At 48.4% G+C, this 23,352-nt stretch overlaps 2 protein-coding genes across 19 annotated transcripts in view; one reads left to right on the top strand and one right to left on the bottom strand.

Moving 5' to 3' along the window:
- RALY (RALY heterogeneous nuclear ribonucleoprotein) overlaps nt 1-23,352 on the top strand; it is a 155,491-nt gene that overhangs the window by 68,329 nt on the left and 63,810 nt on the right. For 8 of the 18 annotated variants that reach the window (XM_073880551.1, XM_073880547.1, XM_025876300.2 and 5 more), the window contains 8 exons: nt 3,100-3,364; nt 4,470-4,542; nt 4,736-4,783; nt 6,711-6,913; nt 7,635-7,778; nt 7,926-8,104; nt 9,245-9,293; nt 10,469-10,808. In XM_073880551.1, the coding sequence (XP_073736652.1) occupies nt 3,109-3,364; nt 4,470-4,542; nt 4,736-4,783; nt 6,711-6,913; nt 7,635-7,778; nt 7,926-8,104; nt 9,245-9,289 (948 nt within the window). In that variant the 5' untranslated portion in view covers nt 3,100-3,108 and the 3' untranslated portion in view covers nt 9,290-9,293; nt 10,469-10,808. Of the gene's footprint in view, nt 1-592; nt 680-3,099; nt 3,365-4,469; nt 4,543-4,735; nt 4,784-6,710; nt 6,914-7,634; nt 7,779-7,925; nt 8,105-9,244; nt 9,294-10,468; nt 10,809-23,352 lie in introns of those variants that run through there. The other 10 variants (XM_025876302.2, XM_073880550.1, XM_073880548.1 and 7 more) reach the window with 8 other exon arrangements.
- EIF2S2 (eukaryotic translation initiation factor 2 subunit beta) overlaps nt 21,571-23,352 on the bottom strand; it is a 20,182-nt gene continuing 18,400 nt past the window's right edge. Inside the window, exons 8-9 of the mRNA XM_025875884.2 lie at nt 22,667-22,752; nt 21,571-22,042 (exon numbers count right to left, since the gene is read on the bottom strand). Of these exons, the coding sequence (XP_025731669.1) occupies nt 21,867-22,042; nt 22,667-22,752 (262 nt within the window). The 3' untranslated portion in view covers nt 21,571-21,866. The remainder of the gene's footprint in view (nt 22,043-22,666; nt 22,753-23,352) is intronic.

The following is a 23,352-nucleotide window of genomic DNA, read 5'->3' as shown; positions in this document are numbered from 1 at the left end:
CAGACTGCCCTTGGAGACTGCCATTGAAAGCCGATTGAGGGCTGATTAGATAGGGGGCATAGGACGGGGTTGGCGCCTGGAGCGCGCTTCAGGTGGACCTTGTGGCCCTGCAGATGCCTCACTCGGGATGGCTACAGGCATACATTTCCCCCGGTCTCTTCTCTGTTGTAGCCTTTTTGTGACGTGGCTTCTGGCTGCCTTTTCTTGGCATTGTTCAGAAGGTGCTCCAGTCTGACTTTGACCCTCATTTAGAATGAGCCTCATCAATGGCAGTGTTACTAGAACAGAGAAGTTCAACTATGGATTTGTTGAACTTTTGGGAGTGGGCCAGTAAGTGTAAGTACCAGTACTTAATGTTAGGCCTTTCCTGTTCCTTCTGGAGCTCTCCTCTGATGTAACCTGTCCAGGGTCAGGGGTAGGAGATATTTGTACAGTCCCTTGGGGTAAAAGACATCCCTACAATAAGAAAAGTCCTTTTTATGTACATTGTCCCAAACCCCAAGTGACAAGAGAAAAGACTGAGTATGGCCAAACTTGAAGATACTCACCAGCTAAGGAGTGAGTGCTGATCCTGCTGTATCACTAAACACAGGTGTCAGCAAATGCTTCCTGCTGAGTTGGTGGTAGAGGCTCCTGCCAGAGGTCTGAGGGAACCCAGCACCTGTCATGTCCCTGCCAGGTCAGTGACAGAGATAGTAGTCATCAACAGGTCTAAACCATCATCCCCCTCTCTTTCTATTTTGGTCTACACCCCAGGCCAGTGGTTGGTTCCCTCCAGCCAAAGTAGGTGGCCCTTCCCTGAGCAAAAGCTTCATGGCTCTGAGCTGAACCAACCAGGAGAGTTATCTGATGGCCATGGAGGAGCCCCACAAACTTACTTCTCATATCCATGGATGGACAAGAAATTTAACTTTTGAATGGCTTGTCATCCAGGTAGGAGAGGGATTATCAGAGAGGACTGTGAGGAATGGGGGGCCCCAGGGAACCCACATACATTAAGCATTTTCTGCACATGGACAGTATTGTTTGTTTTTGTTTTTTTTTTTAAGATTTTTATTTATTTGAAAGAGAGAATGAGAGAGCGCGCATGAGAGGGGAGGGTCAGAGGGAGAAGCAGACTCCCTGCTGAGCAGGGACCCTGATGTGGGACTCGATCCCGGGACTCCAGGATCATGACCTGAGCCGAAGGCAGTTGCTTAACCAACTTGTTTTCATGGGTGATATCTTTTGTGTTCCTCACTGCTTAATAAATGATGATTGGATGCAAAAGTAAACTGAGTAATAAAAAAGAGTGTCCCTTCCAGATCCTTTCCAGAGCTGGCACCAATCCCTTCATCAATAGCAGTGCCTTCCTAGCCCCTTTTACTTGGGATGGCACACACTTGACCCCAGTATATCCATGGAGGTACTGCAAGCCCGCCATAGGAGTAGGTTTCTTCCTCAGAATCATTCTCAGGGCCAGCCTGTGGTTTCCTTGCAGTCAGTGCCATCTGCTGGTCAGAACATGCCAGCTTCCAGGCTGGAAGGATTGAAGAAGAAAAGGGTCTCTTATCCTAGTGGAACAAAAGATAAGCCTTTCCCAGTTTATGCTTTGCACTGCTCTAATTCTCTGTCAAGAAGCTCCCTCTACCCTCAAATACTAGGTTAGTAGGCAGGGGTTTACCGTTAGCCTAGGCTGGTGAGAGTTTTTATACGTACTGCTTGGGGTCATCAGCACCTTCTCTAGTAGCTCTCAGCAGGGGTATTGAAATAGGAATGTTATAAAAGGGAGTTATACAAATCCATGCCAGTGAGCAGAAGGCTGGGCCAGGAAGTGTAAGTACCAGTACTTAATGTTAGGCCTTTCATACGGTCATCAAGCCTCCTTTTCTGTCCTTCTGGAGCTGTTCTCTGATGTAACCTGTCCAGGGTCAGGGGTAGGAGACATTTGTACATTCCCTTGGGGTAAAAGAATTGCCAGAGTGTGGAGAGCAAAGAGTAGGTACAATATGATCTCTAAGCAAACAACAAAATTTGAATGAGTCGGTAATAAAAGTGGGTAACTCTAAAAAAACTAAATTATTAAAAATAATTCTCAGGTAAATATGTTTACTTAACTGTAGTATTTAAATTGGCTTTAGCTCTGGCTTTAAGTGATAGAGCTTGGTGGGGGGGTGGAAAAAGGGCTGTAGGGACCAACTGACGTGGGTTTGAGTGCTCATTCCTGGCAAGTTAAAGAACTTTTGGCATCTGTTTTCTGGTAAAATATGAACAATAGTAATACTATTTATAGGGTCTTGTGGTTACTCAGTATTACATGTCACCCTTAGCCTGCAGTGAGTGCTCATTGAGGCTTGTTTAGCTCACCTTTTTAAAAATGATTGGTACCGGGGCACCTGGGTGGCTCAGTCGGTTGAGCATGTGCCTTTAGCTCAGGTCATGATCCCAGGGTCCTGGGATCAAGCCCCGCATCAGGCTCCCTGCTCAGTGGGGAGCCTGCTTCTCCCTCCCCTCTGTCTGCCGCTCCCCCTGCTTATGCGCTCTGTCAAATAAATAAATAAAAATCTTTAAAAATATAAAAATGATTGTACCAGTAAAGACAGCCAAAGCTAGGTCAGTGTCTGGATCAGACTGAGCAATTTTCATAATGTTGTAGAGCAGGTATTACTTGAAATTTCCATGTGACTTCTTTGCCATGGTTCTACATTAAAGGAACAGAAGAAAAATGATGGAAGGTCTTCAAATTTAGATACTGCGTGAGGTAACTTATTTCAGATAAGCATTAAAGAAGGAATGGGTTTAAAAGAATTAGACTCAAGCAGACCAGGGTTCAAATCTTAGCCCTGTTGCTCACTAGCATCATGACCCCTGAATGTGCATTTTCTCCCTTGTGAAATGGCCTGGTTTTGCTTGTCACGTCAGTACCAAATGAGCGAACATACATAAAGCACCTGGCCATGAGGTCAGCAGTCCAGTAAGCTATAAAAAGGGGAGGCTGGATGCTCTAGGGATGTATGTGTAGCAGGGCAGAAAGCCGTCCAGGTTAGCCATGATGTGGGCCATGGGTAGCCCTTGAGCACAACTGGGGGACCCAGCTTCATAGTGGCTCTCTCTCTGCAGGTGGCCACCATGTCCTTGAAGATCCAGACAAGCAATGTAACCAACAAGAATGACCCCAAGTCTATCAATTCTCGGGTCTTCATCGGAAACCTCAACACAGCTGTGGTGAAGAAGTCGGATGTGGAGACCATCTTCTCCAAGTATGGCCGCGTGGCCGGCTGTTCTGTGCACAAAGGCTACGCCTTTGTCCAGTACGCCAACGAGCGCCATGCCCGGGCAGCTGTGCTGGGAGAGAACGGGCGGGTGCTGGCCGGGCAGACCCTGGGTAAGCATCTCTCCTTGGCCCTGCTGCTCGTACTCTCCTGAGGCGGGTTCCAGCCTTCACTTTCTAGCTTCTCTCTTAGGCCCCTTTCTGTTTCCCTTGCTACTACCCACTACCCCATCTGAAATGTTAATCACTATTAAGTAGTTAGAAAATCTGCCTGTAGGGAGTATTTCAGGAGCTTCTCAAAATTGCTTCTGTCTTGTCTTTGCATTCGTGGTGACTCTTAATGACAAGCTTTATGGTTCCAGTTAAAATGCAGATTCCTAAGAGAAAAGGAACAGAGTGGACTAAGCATAGCCTATAACATTGGGCTACGGATGGCTTAGGTTAGAACTCTTTATGAGAGCCAGGAAGAGGGCCTGGAGCACAAGGTGAAGCAGGTGCCTTTGCCCTTGGTGCTGTATATATATGGTGCGACCATGTGGCAGTCTACCTTGGAGTGTGTACAGTGCACCTACTTCTGTGTATATGTATGTTCGAGAAGGGATATCTGTGTGATACCTGGATGTAACTAAGCATGTGGGGAATATGTGGACACATCTTTAGTATATATATATATGAAAAATGTGTGTCAGAATATGCTAGTGTGTGTAAGCAGATATGCATATTTATTTACCAAATATTAATTGAGATCCTGTCATATGCTAAGCACCATTCTAGGTATAAAGATGTTCGGTAGAACGTTTGTTTGAATGTGCCGTGGCTCATCTGTATATGGACAGTTCTGTATATGGACATCGGGGTCAAGTACTTGGGAGTATATGTGTTATTTTTGTGGGCAACTTGATTACCTGGATACATGAACATGTGTGTAAAGATACGTATTTGAAATATTTACGTACGTGAGTGTACTTGAGAATGCATGTGTGTGTGAACAATACGTTTGTGAGCATGCATGCAGGTGTCTGAGTGTACATGGATTTGTAAATAGGCCTGTCTCTGTGATGTGTAGGTATGGGTCTAACGTGTGGAGACCTCTGTTGGTTGTTTGTTAGGACAGTCCATGTGTACCTCACATAAGCAGGTAGAAATCGCTGCTCACGTGCATGAGGGTGATGTGTGTTTGTGCTGCCAGCATCTGACTGTGCCTCCTCCCTCCACACAGATATCAACATGGCTGGAGAGCCCAAGCCCAACAGACCTAAGGGGCTAAAGAGAGCAGCATCTGCCATATACAGGTGAGGCGCTCTGTCTTGTCTGTCTCTCTCCATCTGGGTGGGATTGGTCCCTTTTTGCACAGAGGGAGAGAACACTGGTTGGTGAAAGTGTGCCGAGCCTAGAATTTGGGGAGGCGTTTGGACATGAGGGCCCGTGGAGAGTGGGCTGAGTGGCTGTCCCTAAGCCCTGGCCCTCTCCCCTTTGTTTCCCCAGTGGCTACAGCTTTGACTATGATTACTACCGGGACGACTTCTACGACAGGTGAGCAGGGGAGGGGCGTGCCCAGGCATGAAACAGCCAAGCTGGAAGGGTCCTGAGAGATTGCTGGTGCAGCCCATTCAGTCCTCCAAGTGGGGGAACCAGAGCCCAGAGGTGTGGACAGGCATCTGCCCAAGGCTGCTCCACCGATGGGTGGCAGAGCTGGAACTAGGGTCTAGTTCTGCAGGTGCCAGGTCAGAGCTTCCCCCAACCCACACTGTCTCCTGCTCTCTGACTGCCCTTCCTCCTCCTAGGGTGGGACTCAATGGGACTGGTCAGCAAGGGACATATAAACATAGCAAGTTGGATTACAGAACAGGTTACAGGAGTAGGTACAGGGAGTTTGAGCCCTCACGCTCCTGGTATTCAGTCTCCTTTCCTATTGGAGGTGCTCAGCCAGGTGGAAGGGATCTCAGAGCTCAGTGTGATCCTCTTGGCCTTTCATTTATAGCCGAGGCCAGCAGTCCTCTGGAGGTCTGAATTAGTCCCTGCTAGGCTATGGCCCACCCTTCATCAGACCCCAGTGTTGAGCTGTGGGCTCCATTCCATGGCACCAGCCACATTCTTGAGTGGAAATCATGATGGGTGGGGCTGTTCCAACACACCCCACCCTCCCCCACCCCTGCTTGGCCTGTGGGAAGGAGGAACTTTAGAATCTCTCTGAGCCTCGGTTATCTCACTTCTGAATGGTTTCAGGAGACAGTGTGGTGTAGTGGAATGTGCCCTAGCCTGGGAGTCAGAAGACCTGGGTGCTAATCTCAGCTCTGCCACTGAGTGGATTGTGTGACTTTGGGCAGATCCCCTCCCAGTCTCTAAAATGGGCTTGCGCCAAGTGATCCCTCAGGGCCCCTCCAGCTCTGGGATTCTGTGGTTCAGTGATTCTGACCAAGGCCAGAGCCGCCCCCTCCCCTTAGGGGCAGAAATGCAGGGTCTGGGACTGGATCCATTCCCAGAGACTCTCCATCTCCAGCCATCACCACCCCAGGGCAGGGGCTCTCTGAACAAAGGAGTGCCAAGCCATGGGGCATTGAACTGCCCAGTGATGGCATGTTTCCTGGCTGTCACCAAAGTGAGCCCATAGTGTACCCCTAAGGCCGCTCTTCCCTGTGGAAAGGTAATAGTAGCAGATGGGGTGTGAGAGACCCCTACTCAGCCTATAAGCTTCTGCCTGATGAGCAGGAAAAGAAGCCCTCTTGGAGAGGGCTGCATGTTGACATTGGGGCCAGTACATAATCTGGGAGCCCAGGGTTCTGATTGAGCTGCCTAACCTTGATATGCTGCTGATCTCTTCCCCTCCATCTCTGAAGTGGTCTAAGAGGGCTGGGGTAATTAAGGGGGCCCAGCCCCTGAAATCATAGGCTCCTGGTTTGAGTCTCAGTACCCTGGCCTTCCACCTATCACACCTTTTAACATGTGTGTTTTTTAACCAAGTTTTCTCATTCTCTGCCCTCACAGCAGCCTTGGGGTGGGGTGGGGGGTTGGCACAGAATTGGGGTAGTCATCATCATGAAGCAGATGGGAAAACTGAGGCTCAGGCCGACTTAGGGATTCCAATCCATTCCCACATCTTTGTTCCCAGCTGGCAGTTTGCGTTGCTTTAGGGACATTGGCAAACTCCAACCAGAGGTTGGGGTGGCAGTTGACTGAGAAGCCAGGTCAGGTAATAACAGCAGATCTAGGGAAGGCTTCTTTCTTGGGCTGGTCTCAGTTTGCTCCTTTCTTGAACTGGGGCTATAACCATTACCACCTGCCTTACCCAACCTGGCTGGTAGGAAAGGTGGATGGAATGAGAGTCCCAGAGGCTTTTAAGGTTGGAAAAGCCTTTTCTCTTCACCCCCAGGGCTTGTTGGGAGCAGACAGAGGTGTGTAGTACAGGCTGCCCACCAGCCACATGTTGGTCTAGAGTCACAGTGCCCTCTGGTGGCCACAGGCCATGCTGCAGCCTCTGGCCCATTTGCCCCTACAGGCTCTTCGACTATCGGGGCCGCCTGTCACCTGTGCCAGTGCCCAGGGCAGTCCCTGTGAAGCGACCCCGGGTCACAGTCCCCTTGGTCCGGCGTGTCAAAACCACCATACCTGTCAAGCTCTTTGCCCGCTCCACAGCCATTACCGCCGGCTCAGCCAAGATCAAGTGTGAGTGACTAGATCTTCCTAGATCATTTTTATTTTTCTCATTAGCAAAAGAACAGAATCACATATTTTTACATTGGAAAATAGATGAAGGAACAAATCTCCCACAGTTCTGCAGCTCTAACACTACCAAGTGAGTATTTTTATTCATTTCTAAGAGGAAAAGGCTGACCCTTGGCGGGGGATGGGGGGTGGGGGCGCTTGGGTTGGACACAGAAATGTCCAGTGCTGTGACATGGAACCCAGTGAGGAGAAGGTGTCATCTTTCCTGTAGTAAGGACAAGGTTGCACAGGCCCACTACTCCACATGCACTCTGGTGTACACATGCTGCAGTCAGGCACCCAGGAAATCTGATGGTAAAACACCCACGTTTATACACCTGAAATCAGGGCATCATCCTATAACACGAGGAAAAACACATATGCTTGCTCAGGTGCACACCACACCTGCATTTTTATCCATCTCTAGTCCATTTCAGGAGTTGAGAGGTCAGGGAGAAAGGTCCCAAGTTGAGAAAGGTGGACTGGTTACTGTAGGCATGGCCTCCGAAGTCTTGGGGGAAAGCCATGGACAGCTCCAGCCTTTTTCATGGCCAAAGAACCACAGATGAGGACAGTTCGGCCACCGGCCTGCCTTTGTAGTTGACAGAATGGGGCTAGGGTCTTACGTTAGTGTCAAGCTCTTAGCTCCTGGGTGACAGCCCTGTACTCCCTTCACTCCCAGTAAAGAGCAGTGAGCTGCAGACCATCAAGACAGAGCTGACACAGATCAAGTCCAACATCGACGCTCTGCTGGGCCGCTTGGAGCAGATTGCCGAGGAGCAGAAGGCCAACCCAGGTCAGCTCCCAGGGGTCCTCACCCAGCTCGGTGAGCAGGGGCACAGGGCAGAGCGGGGGGGTGGGGGGGGGTGGGGCGGACAGTGCTCAAGGCAGAGAGGGGCTTATTAGCTTCTGCTACGGTCACTGCCCTGGGCAGCCTTCTTTATTCCCTTCTTCCCACTCCTTTCCCCTCAAGATGGCAAGAAGAAGGGCGACAGCAGCAGTGGCAGTGGCGGGGGCAGTAGTGGTGGCGGCAGCCGGCCGCCAGCCCCCCAAGAGGACACGGCTTCTGAGGCAGGCACGCCCCAGGGAGAAGCCCAGGCCCGGGACGACGGCGACGAGGAGGGGCTGCTGACGCACAGTGAGGAGGAGCTGGTGAGGGCGCGACGGGGGGGCTCTGGCGGCCCTGCGAGCTCCCTCCTTCCTCTTTCGGAAGAGCAGGGGAGTGCCTCTTTCAGCTGCCAGTCTGAAGTCCCACTGAGGACTGAGGCAGACCTCTCTTTAGTCCAGGGCCCATTCTAGATTCGGTTTCCACACGGGTTGGGGGAGAGAAGAGTCGGCTCCAGGGAGCACACGCGGTCTGCAGAGTTCCAGGGGGCAGCCACACGGGGGTTGGGTGTGCACCCTACCCAAGGATTTTCTAACCGCCACTACTGCCTAAGTACACGAGAGGCTGTCTCATGAGGGAGGCATGGAGGGAGCTCTCTGTCTGTTACTGGAACTCTTCAGAGTGCCAGTGGGAAGCCATTGGCAAGGAGCTTATGTTGAGTAGGAAAGTAGACCAGACTCTTGAGTATGTAAGGTAACTGTTGTGTGCTTACTGTCCATTTACGTAACAGGCACTCAGTGAGCACCAGGCCCTGTGGTTTCTAACTTCATTTAACCTTAACAACAGCCTTGCACTGTGCAAAGTATTACTCTTCCCGACTTTTACCCAGTGAGGAAACTGTGGCTCAGAGGAGTAGAGTAACTTGCTCAGGGCCTTATAACTGATAGGGGCTGAGCCAGAATTAGAGCCCAGACTTCTTCACCAGGTTTGGAACTTTCTCCTTTTCATCAAAGCTGGGGTTCTGGCACGAGGACAGATGGGCCCGTGGCCACCATACTTATGAGGTCCTCCTCCTCATGCCCCCAGCTCATCTCTCTTTTTTTGACCCAATTACTTTCTTAGGCATAGTAGTCTCTATAAAGACCCTAACCATGCCCCAAAGATGGGGAGCTCACCAGTCTACTAGGCTTTCAGCCTGCTACAGTCTGAGAAGGTCTTTCTATGCAGAAACGTGTCCCCTGCCACACCTAGAACATCCTTGACTGGTCCCTTCTCTCTTCTGGAGGGCCCCCAGATCATCCTGTCAGTATCCCAAGCCAGCTGTGTTGAGACTGTTGCCATAATCATTCCCCTTGGCTGTCTATCCCTCTTTTGGAGTTTGGTCTCCAGATGTCCTCTGGGCCCCAGGGATGACTCAGAGTTGGTAGTGAGTGATGTGTGGTTTCTCGTTGCCTCCTCCCTATCAGGAGCACAGCCAGGACACAGACGTGGAGGATGGGGCCTTGCAGTAAGCAGGTACGGGGGTCCAGGTGGATGGGGTGAAGTGAAGCAGACCTGGCAGGGTCGTGCTAAGCCCGATGAGGAAAGGCTCCCCCATCCTCAGCCGTTCTGCTGTGCTCCTTTGTGGTGGGAGCTTGGTAGGCTGTGGGAGCAGGAGCCGTGGATGGGCTAGCCAGGCCAGCCCTGCCAGGGGTTCCCTCGGCACACTCCGAGCCATGTTGCCCATCTCCTCCACCCTTGAGGAGCTCTGAGTCTGATGGAAGAAGACACAAACCATTACCAGTGTGAGCCTGATGATGGGCTGGAGAGCTGGGTGGTCAGAGAGGGGTGTGGTGGAAGAGCCGATAATACGTAGTTGAGCCTGTGGAGGGTTGAGGGAGAGGCATCTGAGGGAACAGCTTTAGCCCAGCACAGGGACCTCTGATGGGTGTCAGTATGTGGGAGACGACTAGGAGCCTCCAGTAGTGGTAGTCGCAGCCCTGCATGGGCAGGGAGTTCATCATCAGAGAGGGATGGTTGTGCCAGGCTTAGGGGCTGGAACTTGATCCTGCCCAGAGGAAACTGTCCCAGCCCTGCAAGGTTGTGATGGTGCCAGCCTAACGGATGTGGGAACTGAGGCACGGCGGCGGGGCCGGTAGCATGTATCTCACCAGTCCCAAGGTGGTAATTGGTGGAGCCTAGGTTTGAGTCCGGTGGTGTTTGGCCTCACAGCCCAGTGTTTACCACCCTGCTCTGCCCCATTCCTTTGGGGGCCATGTTCAGGGTAAGACAGGCTTGGGTGGAGGAAGGCCTCAAAACAGCACATGTGTCTTTACATAAGACACATCCATGCTGTGAGCTGTTCTACCAGCAAGATCTTCCCAGACAGTTTAGGAAATTCTGGATCGACAGTCTATCCTCTGGGAGCTTCCTGGTTTGTTTTACCAAGGAGGCTAAGTTTGACCTTGTGAAGCCAGTTCACAGATGAGGTGCAGGGCTCTGGTGAGGAAATGGGAGGCTTAGGGAGAGGGAGAGACTCACCAGAGGTTGCATGGCCAGAAAATTAGAAGGCCAGAGCTAGAGTGCAGGCCTGTGTCTGTCTGCAAATGGCAAACACCATTCTCCCCTTTGTCTTCCCAACCCCAGTTATCAACAGTACCAGGGGCTCTTGCTGTCAGCCTCAGTCTCTCCTTTGTCTCTCTCTTTCTCAGCCTGACAGGAACGATGGCCACCGGCAGGAGAAGGGCGTGCACTGTACCAGGCCTAAAGCTGGGCACCTGCCCCTGGAGACTACTCCCAGCGGGTCCCAGGAGAGCCAGCCGCAGGCACCTCCTCCCGCACACATCCCAGCCAGTGCCGCATTCTCCGCAGGTGGAGTTATTGGCCACCCCTCCCCTCACGCCCTCCCTGCTGGCACCGCCCAGGCCAGAGGGCAGCGCACAGAGGTTTCCCCACACTCTACCTCCCCTCCCAGGACACTCCCAGGCTTGGGGTTTTTCTATAGGTTTGGAGAGGGGAGGGTACCCTGACAATAAAGAGATTGGATCCCAACTTGCTCTGAGATGGGATGGTTTGTCTTTTCTCAAGGTCCCCGGGCCCTCCTGCTGAGCCAGAGTCTGGTCTGGTCTGTTTCACTCCATTCTTTTTCCTCCCTTGCTCCTCCCAGCCAGGGAGCATTGTCCAGGGTGCATAATACTGGTCTGTCTAGGCTTCCACAGCTAAAATGGGGATAAAAATGGCCAATAGGGCTGTTGGGGAGGGTCACATATCCTGGTCCCCAAGAGACTATCCCCAGGAGACTACTTCGGTGGCTAAAGTGTCAAGCAATTGTGACCCACTATGGTTAGACAGTGGTAGGTCCAGGTCTCAGCTTCTCAGTCTCCTTTTTCCCAGCTCTGAGATGATTCTAGAATCCACCTCTTCCTCTCCTTCCCTGTCCTAGTTTGGGACACTGTTTTTTTTTAACTTGGGCTTTGTCCTCTCACCAGCCCCACAGCGTCTAGCGTCTCCCTGCCCCATTTCCCACTAGACACCACAGTGCTTTATTGGAGTCATGTCTCTTCCCTGTAAAACCCTTATCTGACTGCTCACCATCAGGACAAAACTCCAACTCCTGTACACGATCCTATATGCCCTGGCCTCTCTCCCTTGTTACCACCTCTCTTTCCTGGCCCACTCAAAACAGGTCCCCCCCCCCCCCCCCCCCCGCAGGTGGCAAGGAATGGAGTTGCAGTCCTTTTGACTTCAGGCAGTAAGAGGTTGGCATCAGAATACCTGTGCCTCCCTCTCCCTGCCTTGGGCCACCTATCTCGGTGTTCGCTCTGTTCTCTGACAACTGGTGACGTTCCTTCAAATTTCCACTTCTGTCCTAACTTCACCCCACAAGTTGAGCGATTTCCCTGTGTTCAAATTCCCAGGAGAAATCACCTGCCACAGCGGATCTTTTTGAGTCACTCATAGGTTATAAGTACCTTCCCCGGTCCTGTGAACTGGGTGATAAAGGTGTGGCCACCTGGGCTGGTGTCTCTGGTGTGGGGCTTTGTTCCAAAATCTGGCACGTACTCTTCTTGCTCCTACTTTCTCCACCTGAGAAATATCCACTCACTCTTAAGCTGCTGTTCTAGTGTTGGCACCTCTGAGAAGTATCAGCTTACTGCTTTTCAGAAATTGTTCATTCTCCCTCCTAGGCAGCCTTCCCCAAGACAGGAAATTCAGTCCCATCATCACAAAGGGGCTTGGGCTCTCCGTCCATCTTTACATGTTCCTCAGGGTCCCAGGCCTACTAGAATCCTTACTGAAAATCCCAGTTCACACTAGCAATTCTCCAACATAGCCTCCATCAAACCTCCACCGGGCTTTGGCTCCAGGTTTTGGTGGAGGATAGAGGCTGGGCTTGAGACAGTGCTGAGGCTAGGTTACCCTGAGTATGGAATCACCCGGGGAAGTCTTGGTTGTCTCATGGCTCCCTCCCTGGGCAGCCCTCCTGACTGTCCGCTCGCAGTCTGAAGCCCGAGTGCAGCTCTGCATTCCCAAGCTGTGCAGGGGCCTGACTAGCCAGCCCATTAGGGAGCCAAGAGTTCTGGACCCACAGCTGGGCCAAATGCCCCCATCCCTGCTGGCCATTGCCTCTTAGTGTGATGTGGAGCAGTGTTTCTGCCTTTTTGGAGGTTTAGCTGCCCAGGGGGATCCCAGTCCCCATATGTGTGCCTGCTGGGGACCCTGGGCAGCAGAGGGAGAGAGGGTAGAGACTGAGGCCATCAGTCTCTCAGAGATTCAGACCCAGGGTGAAAAATAGTCCCTGGGAACTTACTCAACACAAAAGGTTCAGTCTGGAGAGCTAAAGAAGGTGTCCAGCGGAAGGGGCTAGGTCCACTGGGAGTGTCCCACCTCTCCCAAAGAGCCCTCAGTGGAACATACCCCTCTAGTCCCTGAACTCAGTCTGTCCTTGCTGCTCAGAAGGCCAGAGCCCAGTTCTAGCCGACCCACTTGGATATGTGTACAGGTCTTCATGTCCCTACCTGGTACACCACCCTGGACTGGAACTTGGGCAGAGTGCAAAGAAGGGGTTTTGGACCCTGGTGGAGTTCACACTGAGGGTTGGCACCTGGGTTCCTGTGTTCCAAGAGCCTAGTGCTCTGTGCCCATTGCACTGTAATAACATTTTCAGACTCTACAAGGCCCTTAGTAGTGCTTGAGCGAGGCATTCACTTTTCAGTGCTTGGGGGACAGGTAGAACAGGAGGGGTTGTGGGCCTCTGTAGTATGTTAGGCAGAAGAGCAGGGAAGACCCCTTCCAGGGTAGGAAGCATGTGCCCTATGCAGAGGCCCTGTGTAATCACCCTGGCATCAGGATATATCCTAGACAGATTGAGAATCCCCATCCTGGCACCCCAGAAAAGCTCCTGGACTACTTAGCCCATGGGAAAGCTTGAGTGGGAAATTCACATCCACAAAAACCCTGCACAGACCTGCCCATGTCTGGGTCAGGAAAGACCTCCCCCGTTCCATTGCTCATCAGTTTTTGTTATCTGTTCAACTTCTGAAAACCAAAAGATGAAGAAATGTGATACCACATTCTGCCCAAAAGGACTTAATATTCCCTATGTGTTTTGAAGATCTGAAGCCTCATTTGTGATCCTGGCAGCTGTCTTGAAGGAATATTATACAGCCAGTGGGTTTACTGGATTTTGAGCCAAGGCTTTCCTCCTGTACTGCTGCCCATAAGGTTTGTGACCCTGGGCAAGTCTTGTTCCTTCCTAGGTCTCTTGTTTCCCCATCTGTGTGAGAGGTTGGCCTAGATCAGGGATAGTAAATGGGCCTTATATCAGTTATTAACTTGTATAACCCACTCCAAAATTTTTAGTACCTTTAATAAACATTTATAAGCTTCTGACTGAGTGGCATGGCAATTTGGGCTATGCTCAGCTGGGCAGTTCTGCTTCTCTCATCTGGGTTTTGATGTGGCTGAAGTGAGCTGGCAGATTGGCTGGGGGCCCCGTGGGTCCCAGATAAACTCACCCACTTGTCAGGTGGTTGGCGGGGCAACTGGGCCATATGTTCCCAGCATCTAGCAGGCAAGACCAGGTAAGCCCCGAGAGGCAAGTGCTCTTCAAGTTCCTGCTTGTGTCATGTTTGTCAGCTTCTGTTGGCCAAAGCAAGTCACATGGCTAAGTCCGAACTCCTCTTAATTTGAGGAGCTTCAGCATAGGGCCACGATTTGTTTTTAATCCCTCTCAGGCCTTATTTCATTTGCCATTCAGAATGTTTAGTAGCAGCTGCTGGAGTGCTTTTTGAGGATTTGGGAGTTTTTAAGCTTTTAGATTCTTAAATAGTGACATGGTAATTTGATCATTTTTGTTTATGGGTGAGGAGTTGAAAATGTGGGTATGTGAGTGCCCACTATTAACCAACAGTGGCCAGGTCATCTCTTGTCCCATCAGGACGTTATCTACTTTACAGTAGACCATCTGGTGAGAACACAGAAATATGAAAGGTAGAGCGGGCAAAAGATTCTGATCAGGCATCCCGGGCTTGAGTTCCAGTTGGGCCACTGATTAAACTTTGGGCAAATACAAATCCTTACAGCTGTGACCACATAACAGTAAACCACTTCCTGAATATCTGCTGTGTAAAGGCACATTTTATATTTATTTAATCTCTGCAACCATCTTTTAGGTGTATGCAATACAAACTTTTGGTTACAAGTTGTAGAAACTGAACTCCTATGTGCTTAAGCAGGAGAAAGTTTATTGTTTCGCATATTTAAAGGTCCAGGGATAATCCTTCAGACCCAGTGGGACTCAGGGGTTCAGGAGTTGTCATCAGGCATCTTCTTCCCTGTTCCTCAGCTTTGCTTCCTCTGTGGGCCTTGTTCTCAGACAGGTCCTCAGAGCATGGCCCCAGGGCCTGAGTGTGGAGGGGGAGGGGAGAATCTCCAGAAGGAAAACAGGAGTTCTGTTGCTAGAAGAAGGGAGGTTTGGGCTGACAAAAACAACAGGTCTTCATTGTGTAGTTGTGCCCATTTTGTAGATTTTATAGATGTGAAGGTTCTAAAAACTTGGCCCTGTTGACGGCTGGTATCTATACCCTCTCCCCTTTATCTGGATTCCGGCTGTTTGATCAGAATACAGTGATGGTGATGCTGTGCCAGTCTCACAGTTCTGTTCTCAAGAACTAGCAGTTTCCACTTCTGTGTCTTGAGACCCAGCTACCATGCTGTGAAGAAGCCCAGACCACATGGCAAGGCCTGACAGCCCCATGTTCCAGCTGACAGCCAGCATCCGCTGTCAAGACAGGAGTGAGGAAGCCTTCAAGATGAGTCCCGCCCAGCCACTGACCTGAGAACCAAGTAAGAACTGCCTAGTTGACCCCAGTCAAAGCCCAGCACCGTGAGGGAGAATAATCAGTGATTGTCATCTTTTTAAGGTACCCAGTTTTGGACTGATTTGTTCTCTATCAGTAGATAACCAGAACACAAACTGAGGCTCATAGAGGTTAAGGAGTTTGCTCTACCTTAGGGGGACTGGGTTAAGAGTATAGATTTTGTGTTGAACTGAGTTCCAATCCAGATTATTTGTTGTGTGACTTTAGGCAAGTCAGTTAACCTCTCTGAGCCTTCATCTTCCTCATCTGAAAAGCAGAAGAGAGCACATTGTTGTTATGACAATACTTAATAAATTTTAAGTTCATTTATTATTACCTAATCCGGATTCAGGTGATTTTCTTAAAAATAAGACTATAATTTTCTTTCCTCTTTTTTTCCCCTACTCACTTTATATTCACTTTGTTCCAAAATGTATTTCAGGCAGCTTACAAAGAGAAAGTCAATAGAGTATTATAAAAGAGTATAAAAAGAAGGCAAAGGAAAATATTAGCAAGTTTTTTTCCCTATATCTGAGTTATTGCAGTCAAGAGCAGTGTGTCTATCTGGTCACTAAGCCTGTGGAGCAAGCCCGGCTGGCCCTCCTGTGTATATGAATGGACGGACTCCTGCCTCCTCTGACTGGTGAGTGGGCTCCTGGTGCACACACTCCCCTCCCTGCACCCCTGTCTCAGTCTACCTCCTGAGGGAGCCCAGATGATCAGGGTGTCCTTCTACAAAGGTGCAGCAGCCAAGTCTTGTTTGGGGAAGTGCATGGGTTTGGCTTTTTCAGGTGCACAGAACAGAAACTTGACAGGGTTACCCACTCCCACTTTTTTTTTAAGATTTTATTTATTTATTTGAGAGAGACAGCGAGAGAGGGAACACAAGCAGGGGGAGGGAGAGGGAGAAGCAGGCTTCTTGCGGAGCAGGGAGCCCAACGTGGGGCTCAATCCCGGGACCCTGGGATCACGACCCGAGCCGAAGGCAGACGCCCAACAACTGAGCCACCCAGGCGCCCCCCCATTCCCACTTTCGGACCTGGATCCCATTTCTTGCCCATCCTCCAGTCCCCTCTTACCTCTAAAAATGAGTGTTTCCTCTACCCCCTGCACAGTGTCCAGTTCCCTGACCACATTGAGAGCTAAGGCCAGAGACTGTCTCATTCATTCTTGCCCATAAGGGTTTTAAAAAGGGATGTGTGACTTGGTCAATTAAATAACTATGGAGATGCACAATTCAATCCAGCATCTACCTTGGTGGGTTGGGTTTTTTTTTTTTCTTTAAGTAATCGCCACACAACATGGGGCTCGAACTCATGACCCCGAGATCAGGAGGCACATGCTTTTCCACCTGAACCAGGCAGGTACCCCCACCTTTGTGTTCTTAATTATATGCTCCCCACCTGCAGCATCTGACTCTGTAGAAAGAGGAATATAACACATATATGTTAGCATTTCCTGTGTGCTCTGCTAAGTTCTTTACAGGGATTGCATTATTTTACTTAACCCTCACAATAATCCCCCAGAGTTGGAGATACTTACCCCAAGTTACAGGTTGGAAAATTGAGACCTTTGGTTGAACAGTTTGCCCAAGATCATGTCTTGGCAGTGAATCTTGTCTTTGAGGAGGTGGAGGCAGGATGCAAACCTGGGCAGTCCTTTCCCACATACCCGTCACAAACTGACCCTGAAATTCCTCTCCTGCTTCTTGGGACAGTAGCCTCTCCTGGCTCTTTCTCCTGTGTACACGGTTTCCTTTGCTGATTCTTCCTTGTATGCCAGTACCTCTCCACCCTTTTTAATAAATATTTCTGTACAGTTTTCCTGGCTAACCGAATCTATGGTTTCAGACTCCACAGTAATGCCTCCCCATCTCCACCCTAACTCTGTACTCCCCAGGAGCACCAGGGGATACATATAATTGCCCACCTGATAGCTGCACTTGGATGACCACAAGGACCTCAGTCAAGCATCTTCTCCTAATCATCAGGTCATGGTCGTTTTCCATCCCACTGCCTTAGATTAGGCCCTTTATATCTTACTTGGACTTTTACAGTAAGCTCCAACCTGCTCTCCCTGATGCTTCCTTGCCATGCAAGTCTTTACTGCCATCAGTTATTCACTGCCCAGTTGGTGGATTCTAGACCCCTTCCTTTCTCTTTGCAGCTCAACATCTCCTGTCTCCCAGTCTGACCCCTATCATCAAGGCACATTGAACTAATTGTGGAAAAGAATGATCTGGCTTTTGTGCCTTTACAGCTGCAGTGCTCGTTCAGACGCCTTCCTGACCTGAGTTCACACTGGCCCTTCCAGTCATGCTAGTTCTATCACCACCCCTCTTACCATATTATATTTACAACTGGTTTGCGCGTCTGTCATCTTCACTAAACTGTAAACTCCAGGAGGGTAGGGGACTGACTGCCTTTCGCTGCAGGCATTCAGGTAATAACTTTTGAACATATGACACCGTCCATGAGAGGCAGGGCACAGGCTTTGGAGCTGAAATGCCTGGACCTGCAACCTGGCTCCCCGCTTACCAGCTGTGTACCTCTTAGGCAAGTTGCTTATCCTTTCTGAGTCTATTTCCTCATCTCTAAGATGGGGATTAGTATACCTTCCTCAAAGGGTCGCTGTGCTGATTGAATTAACAAAAAAGAAAAACACTAGAACAGGGCCTGGCACAAAGTTAGGACTTCGGTAGTACTAGCCACTTACCTAAAGGATTATTTAAGAATATTTAGGAATAGCTCAGAATTATTTAAGAGTATTTATTTAAGAATATAATAAAAAAAATAGGGGTGCCTGGTTGGTAGAGCATGTGACTCTCAGTCTCAGGGACAGAGTTCAAGCTCCATGTTGGGCATGGAGCCTACCTTAAAAATAAATTAAGAAGTAAGAATACCCCAGTTTCTGGGCCACAGTAGTCATAGTGAGTGCACGGATATATCTGGGACTGAAAAATCACTCATAACTGTTTTTGGCCTCTGAGAATTAGGATACTGAAGTTGTTGCTCACTATGATAGGATTAGGTTTGGCCAGCTTCCCACGTAAGATTTTGGCTGTCATCTTGTTTCTGGTTCGTTTAAAAAGCTCATGAAAATATGCAGCTGATGAGGCTAATTTTAAAAGATGGCTATTAAAATGTTACTGTTTAGTATGAAGAATATCCATTAGTACTTATCCTTTATAACAGCTTATACTCCAGTAACTTCCAGTGTTGTATTAAGAGAGAGCCCATGCTTAAATCAAGGGGCAACAATGGGAAGGGTTCAGGAATATTTTATCAGGGAAGGTTTGGAAGGACAGGAGCCATGGCAGCCACAGGGGACCCAGCAAGTGTTTGGTCCTTTCTTCCCAAAAAGCACCATCAAGGCAACAGAGCCCCAAGGGCCATGCCTCTGTTGCACGTTGTTGGGAGGGGGTTTGATGCCCCTATGGCCAGGGGTGGCAGGGTTTATCAGGATCTGAGACAAACCACCATCCCTCTCAAGAGCAGTCTTCAATGGGAAGTCAGTAAACCCACCACCACCATAGAAATAAAAGCGATACCTACAGTTTTCACTTGGCTACCCTAAAGTCTCCTGCCCACTGACCCTGGAAATTCAGTCTAAGGGAAGTATTCCACAGAAGGAAAACAGTTCCAAGTGCCAGGCAGGGTTAAGCACTTTACATATACTATCTCACCATCTTTGAGGTAGACAGTTTCCTATTTCATAGGTGACAATACAGGATCTAATCATTGGCAGAGGACTGCCACTCCAGACTGCTCAGAGTCCATACTCCTAGCAGTCTTAAGAATTAGCAAATACCCATCCAAGCACTGATTTAATAAACTATGGTATAACATGGGTGGACCTCTTTGCAGTTTAAAAAAATTATGAAGACTGTACTAACTTGGAAAAATGTTGGTAGGATTATGGGAATTAAGTTTTTAATTATAAATCCGTCTTTTCAGTGGAAAAAGACCACATGCTACAAAGCCCAAATTCTAAAAACACATTGCAAAATCTAATGTTCTGTTGAAATGTGAAACCTTAGAATTGCCAATGCAAAGGATCTGGGTGGGGGAAGGTCAGGTCAGAACTGGGGCCTCACAGACCACAGCAGCATATCTTTCAAGATGTCCAGCCAACCATTTTTTTTCCTGTAGAACACTTTACATTGTAAGATGTCTGGGGCGGGGAGAAGGGGCTATAAAAGTCTACATATTCTGTGCCTTTTTTTTTTTTTTTTTTAAGTGCAAGAGAGAATAAGCATGAGCAGGGGTCTGGGGGTGAGGAGAGAATCTTAAGCAGGCTCCACGCCCTGCATGGAGACTGACACAGGGCTCAATCTCATGACTGAGATCATGACCTGAGCCGAAATCAAGAGTTGGACACTTAACCGACTGAGCCACCCAGGTGCCCCCATTCTAAACTTCTTTTAAAGAAACTCATTCAAGGGGTGCCTGGGTGGTTCATTCGGTTAGGTGTCTGGCTTCGGCTCAGGTTGTGATCTTGGGGTCCTGGGATCGAGCCCCACATTGAGCTCCACTCGGGAGAGTCTGCTTGTCCTTCAGCCCACCTGCCCACGCTTGCTCGCTCTCAAAAATCTTGAAACTCAAGTATTGGAACACCTACAACTTGCTAGGAACTGCTTGCTCTCAGTAGTTAGGGGTGCATGAGTGAACAAAAAAACCCTTGTTCTAGGTGCCTATGTTATGGTGGGCTGGGAGGGGAAATAGTATTTTACAATGCAGTGGGAAGGTGGAAATGCGGGAGTGAGCCAGGATGGGGTCAGAAAAGGTTTTTCTGAAGACTGAAGATCTAACTGCACATTCATGTGCTCATGAACATGCACATCAGCATACTAAAGACGCATTCATGGAACCTGTTTATCTAGTCTCAGACTTTTTTTTTTTAAACCACCAGTGGAACCCTTCTTTTTTCGCCTTTGCATAATTAGAAACACTCTTCGAGACTGTTTCCTACGACACTTTGGAAACGGTCTTGTTCCCTTCTCAACAACCAAACCTGGCTCTTGATCAAAAACCCTCAGGGTGCCTTTTGTCACCCTGTAGAAGGTTCCTTGCAGCTGAGCTGGCTGGTGTGAGGTAGTAGAGACAGATGAAGCTGATGCTACTGTGAATGGGTAACTTAGGACAGCCCAAAAGTGAGTGGGTTAATAGCTAATTCCATTTTAATCAAACAGTCTTAAAGGGTTTTATCAGTCCAGAAACTGTTCTGAGAATTAAGTTAAAATTGGGTTGAAACTGCAACAACTGTGTGCCAACCTGTCACACAGGCAAAATGGTAAAATCCTGTCTTCCCTAAGGGATCCCACTAAAGTAAAAAGAAACGAGTGAAACGCATAGATACACAAGCAATGGAGCGCTAATTACACAAGAGGCACTAATCCTTGCTTTATTCACGCAGTAACATCGGACACTGGGGATTGTCTGGGCGTAGATAACAAAAAAGGAAGACGGCATCATAAACAGAGCTCAGCCAGTGTGTGGTCTTCTTGGGACCTACTGGGTCAAGGGACTACTCTGCTCTCTCCAGCACTTCATGGCCAACACTTGGCCTGTACTTTAAGGGTCACGGTGATTAAAAACAACATGGTTAAGACATTCAGGGCTGAGCAACTGCTCCTGGGGCCACTTAGCCATCGAGACTATGAGGAGCATTGTTATGCCCTTACCGTCATGTGCTAGGCAGATCACAGCAGACGCATGAAATGATCTTTCTCCCTATGCTGAATGGAGAAACAGCCTTTCAGCCAAATCATCAGGAGACAGAACTCGAGGCACCAAGAGCACCATCACCTCTTGGTTTCTCATGGTGACACTGAGGCTACTTCTAATATAGGAAACAAAAGCATTTGTAGTGGGTCTTTTCAAACCCACAGCCGAAGCTGGGGAAAGAAAAGCTTTCTCTAGCATCATAGTTTGCTCAGTTCTCTGTGTGGCACGACATGCCACACTGCTTCCTCACCAATAGACGTCCAACTAGGGTTTTTCTCAGTGTGCTGGTTACAAGACATACTTAAAGGCTATATTTCTAAGATTTTTTTTTAGTGGCCAGTATAAGAAAGAAAAATTCTGAGGGAGGGAGGGTACCTAGCACCTTGTATTCCCCTCACGTGGTAACAGCTGGAGGACTTGGCAGTGAGGTAGTAGCAACAATCCTCACATAAGTAAAAGGATTCAAATAATCTATGTAATCATTCCCTGGACACTGAAAACAGGTTGTCCTCCCAGATCTCATGTTCCAACCACCCTCTCATGTGAAGCTTTATCTCAAGATAAGCTGAGAAGAAAAACAGCTGCCCAGCTGAAGCACCTGTCAATGGCCGGTTTCTCAGGATGAGGATATAGAGACCTCACCAGAGTCCAGGCACCAACTGTTTTTGCTGAATTCATTAAGCATAATTTTTATAGAAAACTGAAGGACAAAGCAAATTGAAAGAATCACTGTTATAATAACTTTAATTTATCTTGCATTTTACATAAGTCTATGAACGATTTTAAAAAAGCACCGCCTTACCCCATCACGTTTTTCTGACAGTTGTTAAAGTAGGCAATGAGTATGTCAACAGCTTGAGCATCGGCATCTTGCAAGGATTTCAGACCAACCAGCCACACGCCAAAGAACTTGGCAGCTTTTCTATCTTGTTTTTTAATACAGTGGTATATCCATTCTGATGGTAAACCTGTCCAGCCAAATCTCCACAACACACTTTGCAAAATCAGTGATAGTTAGCCAATTAGTTAGCTTTGGCACGGAGCTGTGCTCGCTTGCCTGTGACAGCCTGGAAGCCGGTTTTGATGCTGGCAACAGAACATCGAGAATGACAAGTTTCGCACTGTAGGAAATAGAGTCGGGTGTCCTTTTGCAGGATTGTGTCCGGTGATCGGCACGTGTGACAGGTAACGTATTCCTCTGCAGGAAAAGCAACATACAGAATTACCTGGCGGCTGCAGTGAGCCAGAGGTTTCTTCCCTCTGAAACATCTTCTACCATGAACTCCACAAGCCCAGGCTGGCACCGAGACCAGGGAAAGCTTTAGCTTAACTTAGACATTCTAGGGATAAAAAGACACAAGCTATTTGCTGTGATGCTTCAGGTACTAAACCAAGGGTTGAAAAAAAGACTCCAAATGTGCAAGGAGGCAGGGATGCTTGCCAGATGCCATTCCTGGTTCTATCTACAGGAGAGCCACTCAGAACTCATTAGCTTTCCTAGGTGGGAATACACCAATTTCAAGTGATTAGGAAGATAAAAGGCAGGCCAAGCCTGATTGCCAAAAGATTTCCCTGACTTGGCCTTCAGCCTAGAACCAAGCAGCGTCCTTGATCTGCTGGGCCTTAAGAAATCAAAACCCTTCTTCTCTGTACCCCTAAGCAGCTGCCAGGAGTAGCTGTCCCATGTTCCCATCATTTCCCCTCATCTTTGAAGGCGAAGGCCAGCCTTTCTAGCTTCATTAAAAAACCTGTAGATCTCCCCCAAAATATTACAGCCTGAATGAGAACATTTCAGAATGATGTAATTAAATTATACACTTACTGATATATCTTCTCAAAACATTTTCTATCTGTTTCTGTTGGAATCTTCCTTTGATTACAAGTTGATTATTACCATCTATAGAACCACTATGAGAGAAAAGAAAAGTATCTCCATTATTGTTTCCTGTAAGAAACCAAATTCCAGAACCTATTTAAAATATATTCAATGGCATAGGACAAGTTCTAGGAGCAGTGCTATACTACCTGACTTCAAAATTTATTTTTAAGTAGTTGGTGCCTGATGACGTACTATTTCCTCACACTGAATCCAATTTCAACCAATTTTATCTCCAGTGACATAATTAGGTTTATGATTAAGTCTAACAAATTGATTTCCTTAACTGTGCGTGATGGCTTATTCATCTAACAAAGGAAAAAGACACTTCTACTGAATGTATAGCATGTACAAGGCAGTGAGGGGGGGTCTATAAATATAAAAACAGGAAGGGAACTATATCTTTAAAAATTCTAAGCACCAAGTGTTTTGATTCAGTCATCGAGTTGATGAAAATATGCTAAAATGAGTTATGGTAATGGTGGTTCAACTATGTCAACATATTAAAAACAATTCATACGTTTAAATGTGTGAACTGTATCTCTACAAAACTGTTACCAATAAAGAAGTACAGCTGAAATCACAGGTCACATATTGTCAGTGGTGCTGACGAGCACTTCTGGTAAGGTAAA

This window comes from Callorhinus ursinus, unplaced genomic scaffold, assembly GCF_003265705.2.
Source record: "Callorhinus ursinus isolate GAN/ISIS: 27379988/994484 unplaced genomic scaffold, GSC_fseal_2.0 scaffold38, whole genome shotgun sequence".
Lineage (NCBI taxonomy): Eukaryota > Metazoa > Chordata > Mammalia > Carnivora > Otariidae > Callorhinus > Callorhinus ursinus.
The sequence above is the reverse complement of the archived record's forward strand: the minus strand, read 5'-3'. Positions and strand labels throughout refer to the sequence as shown.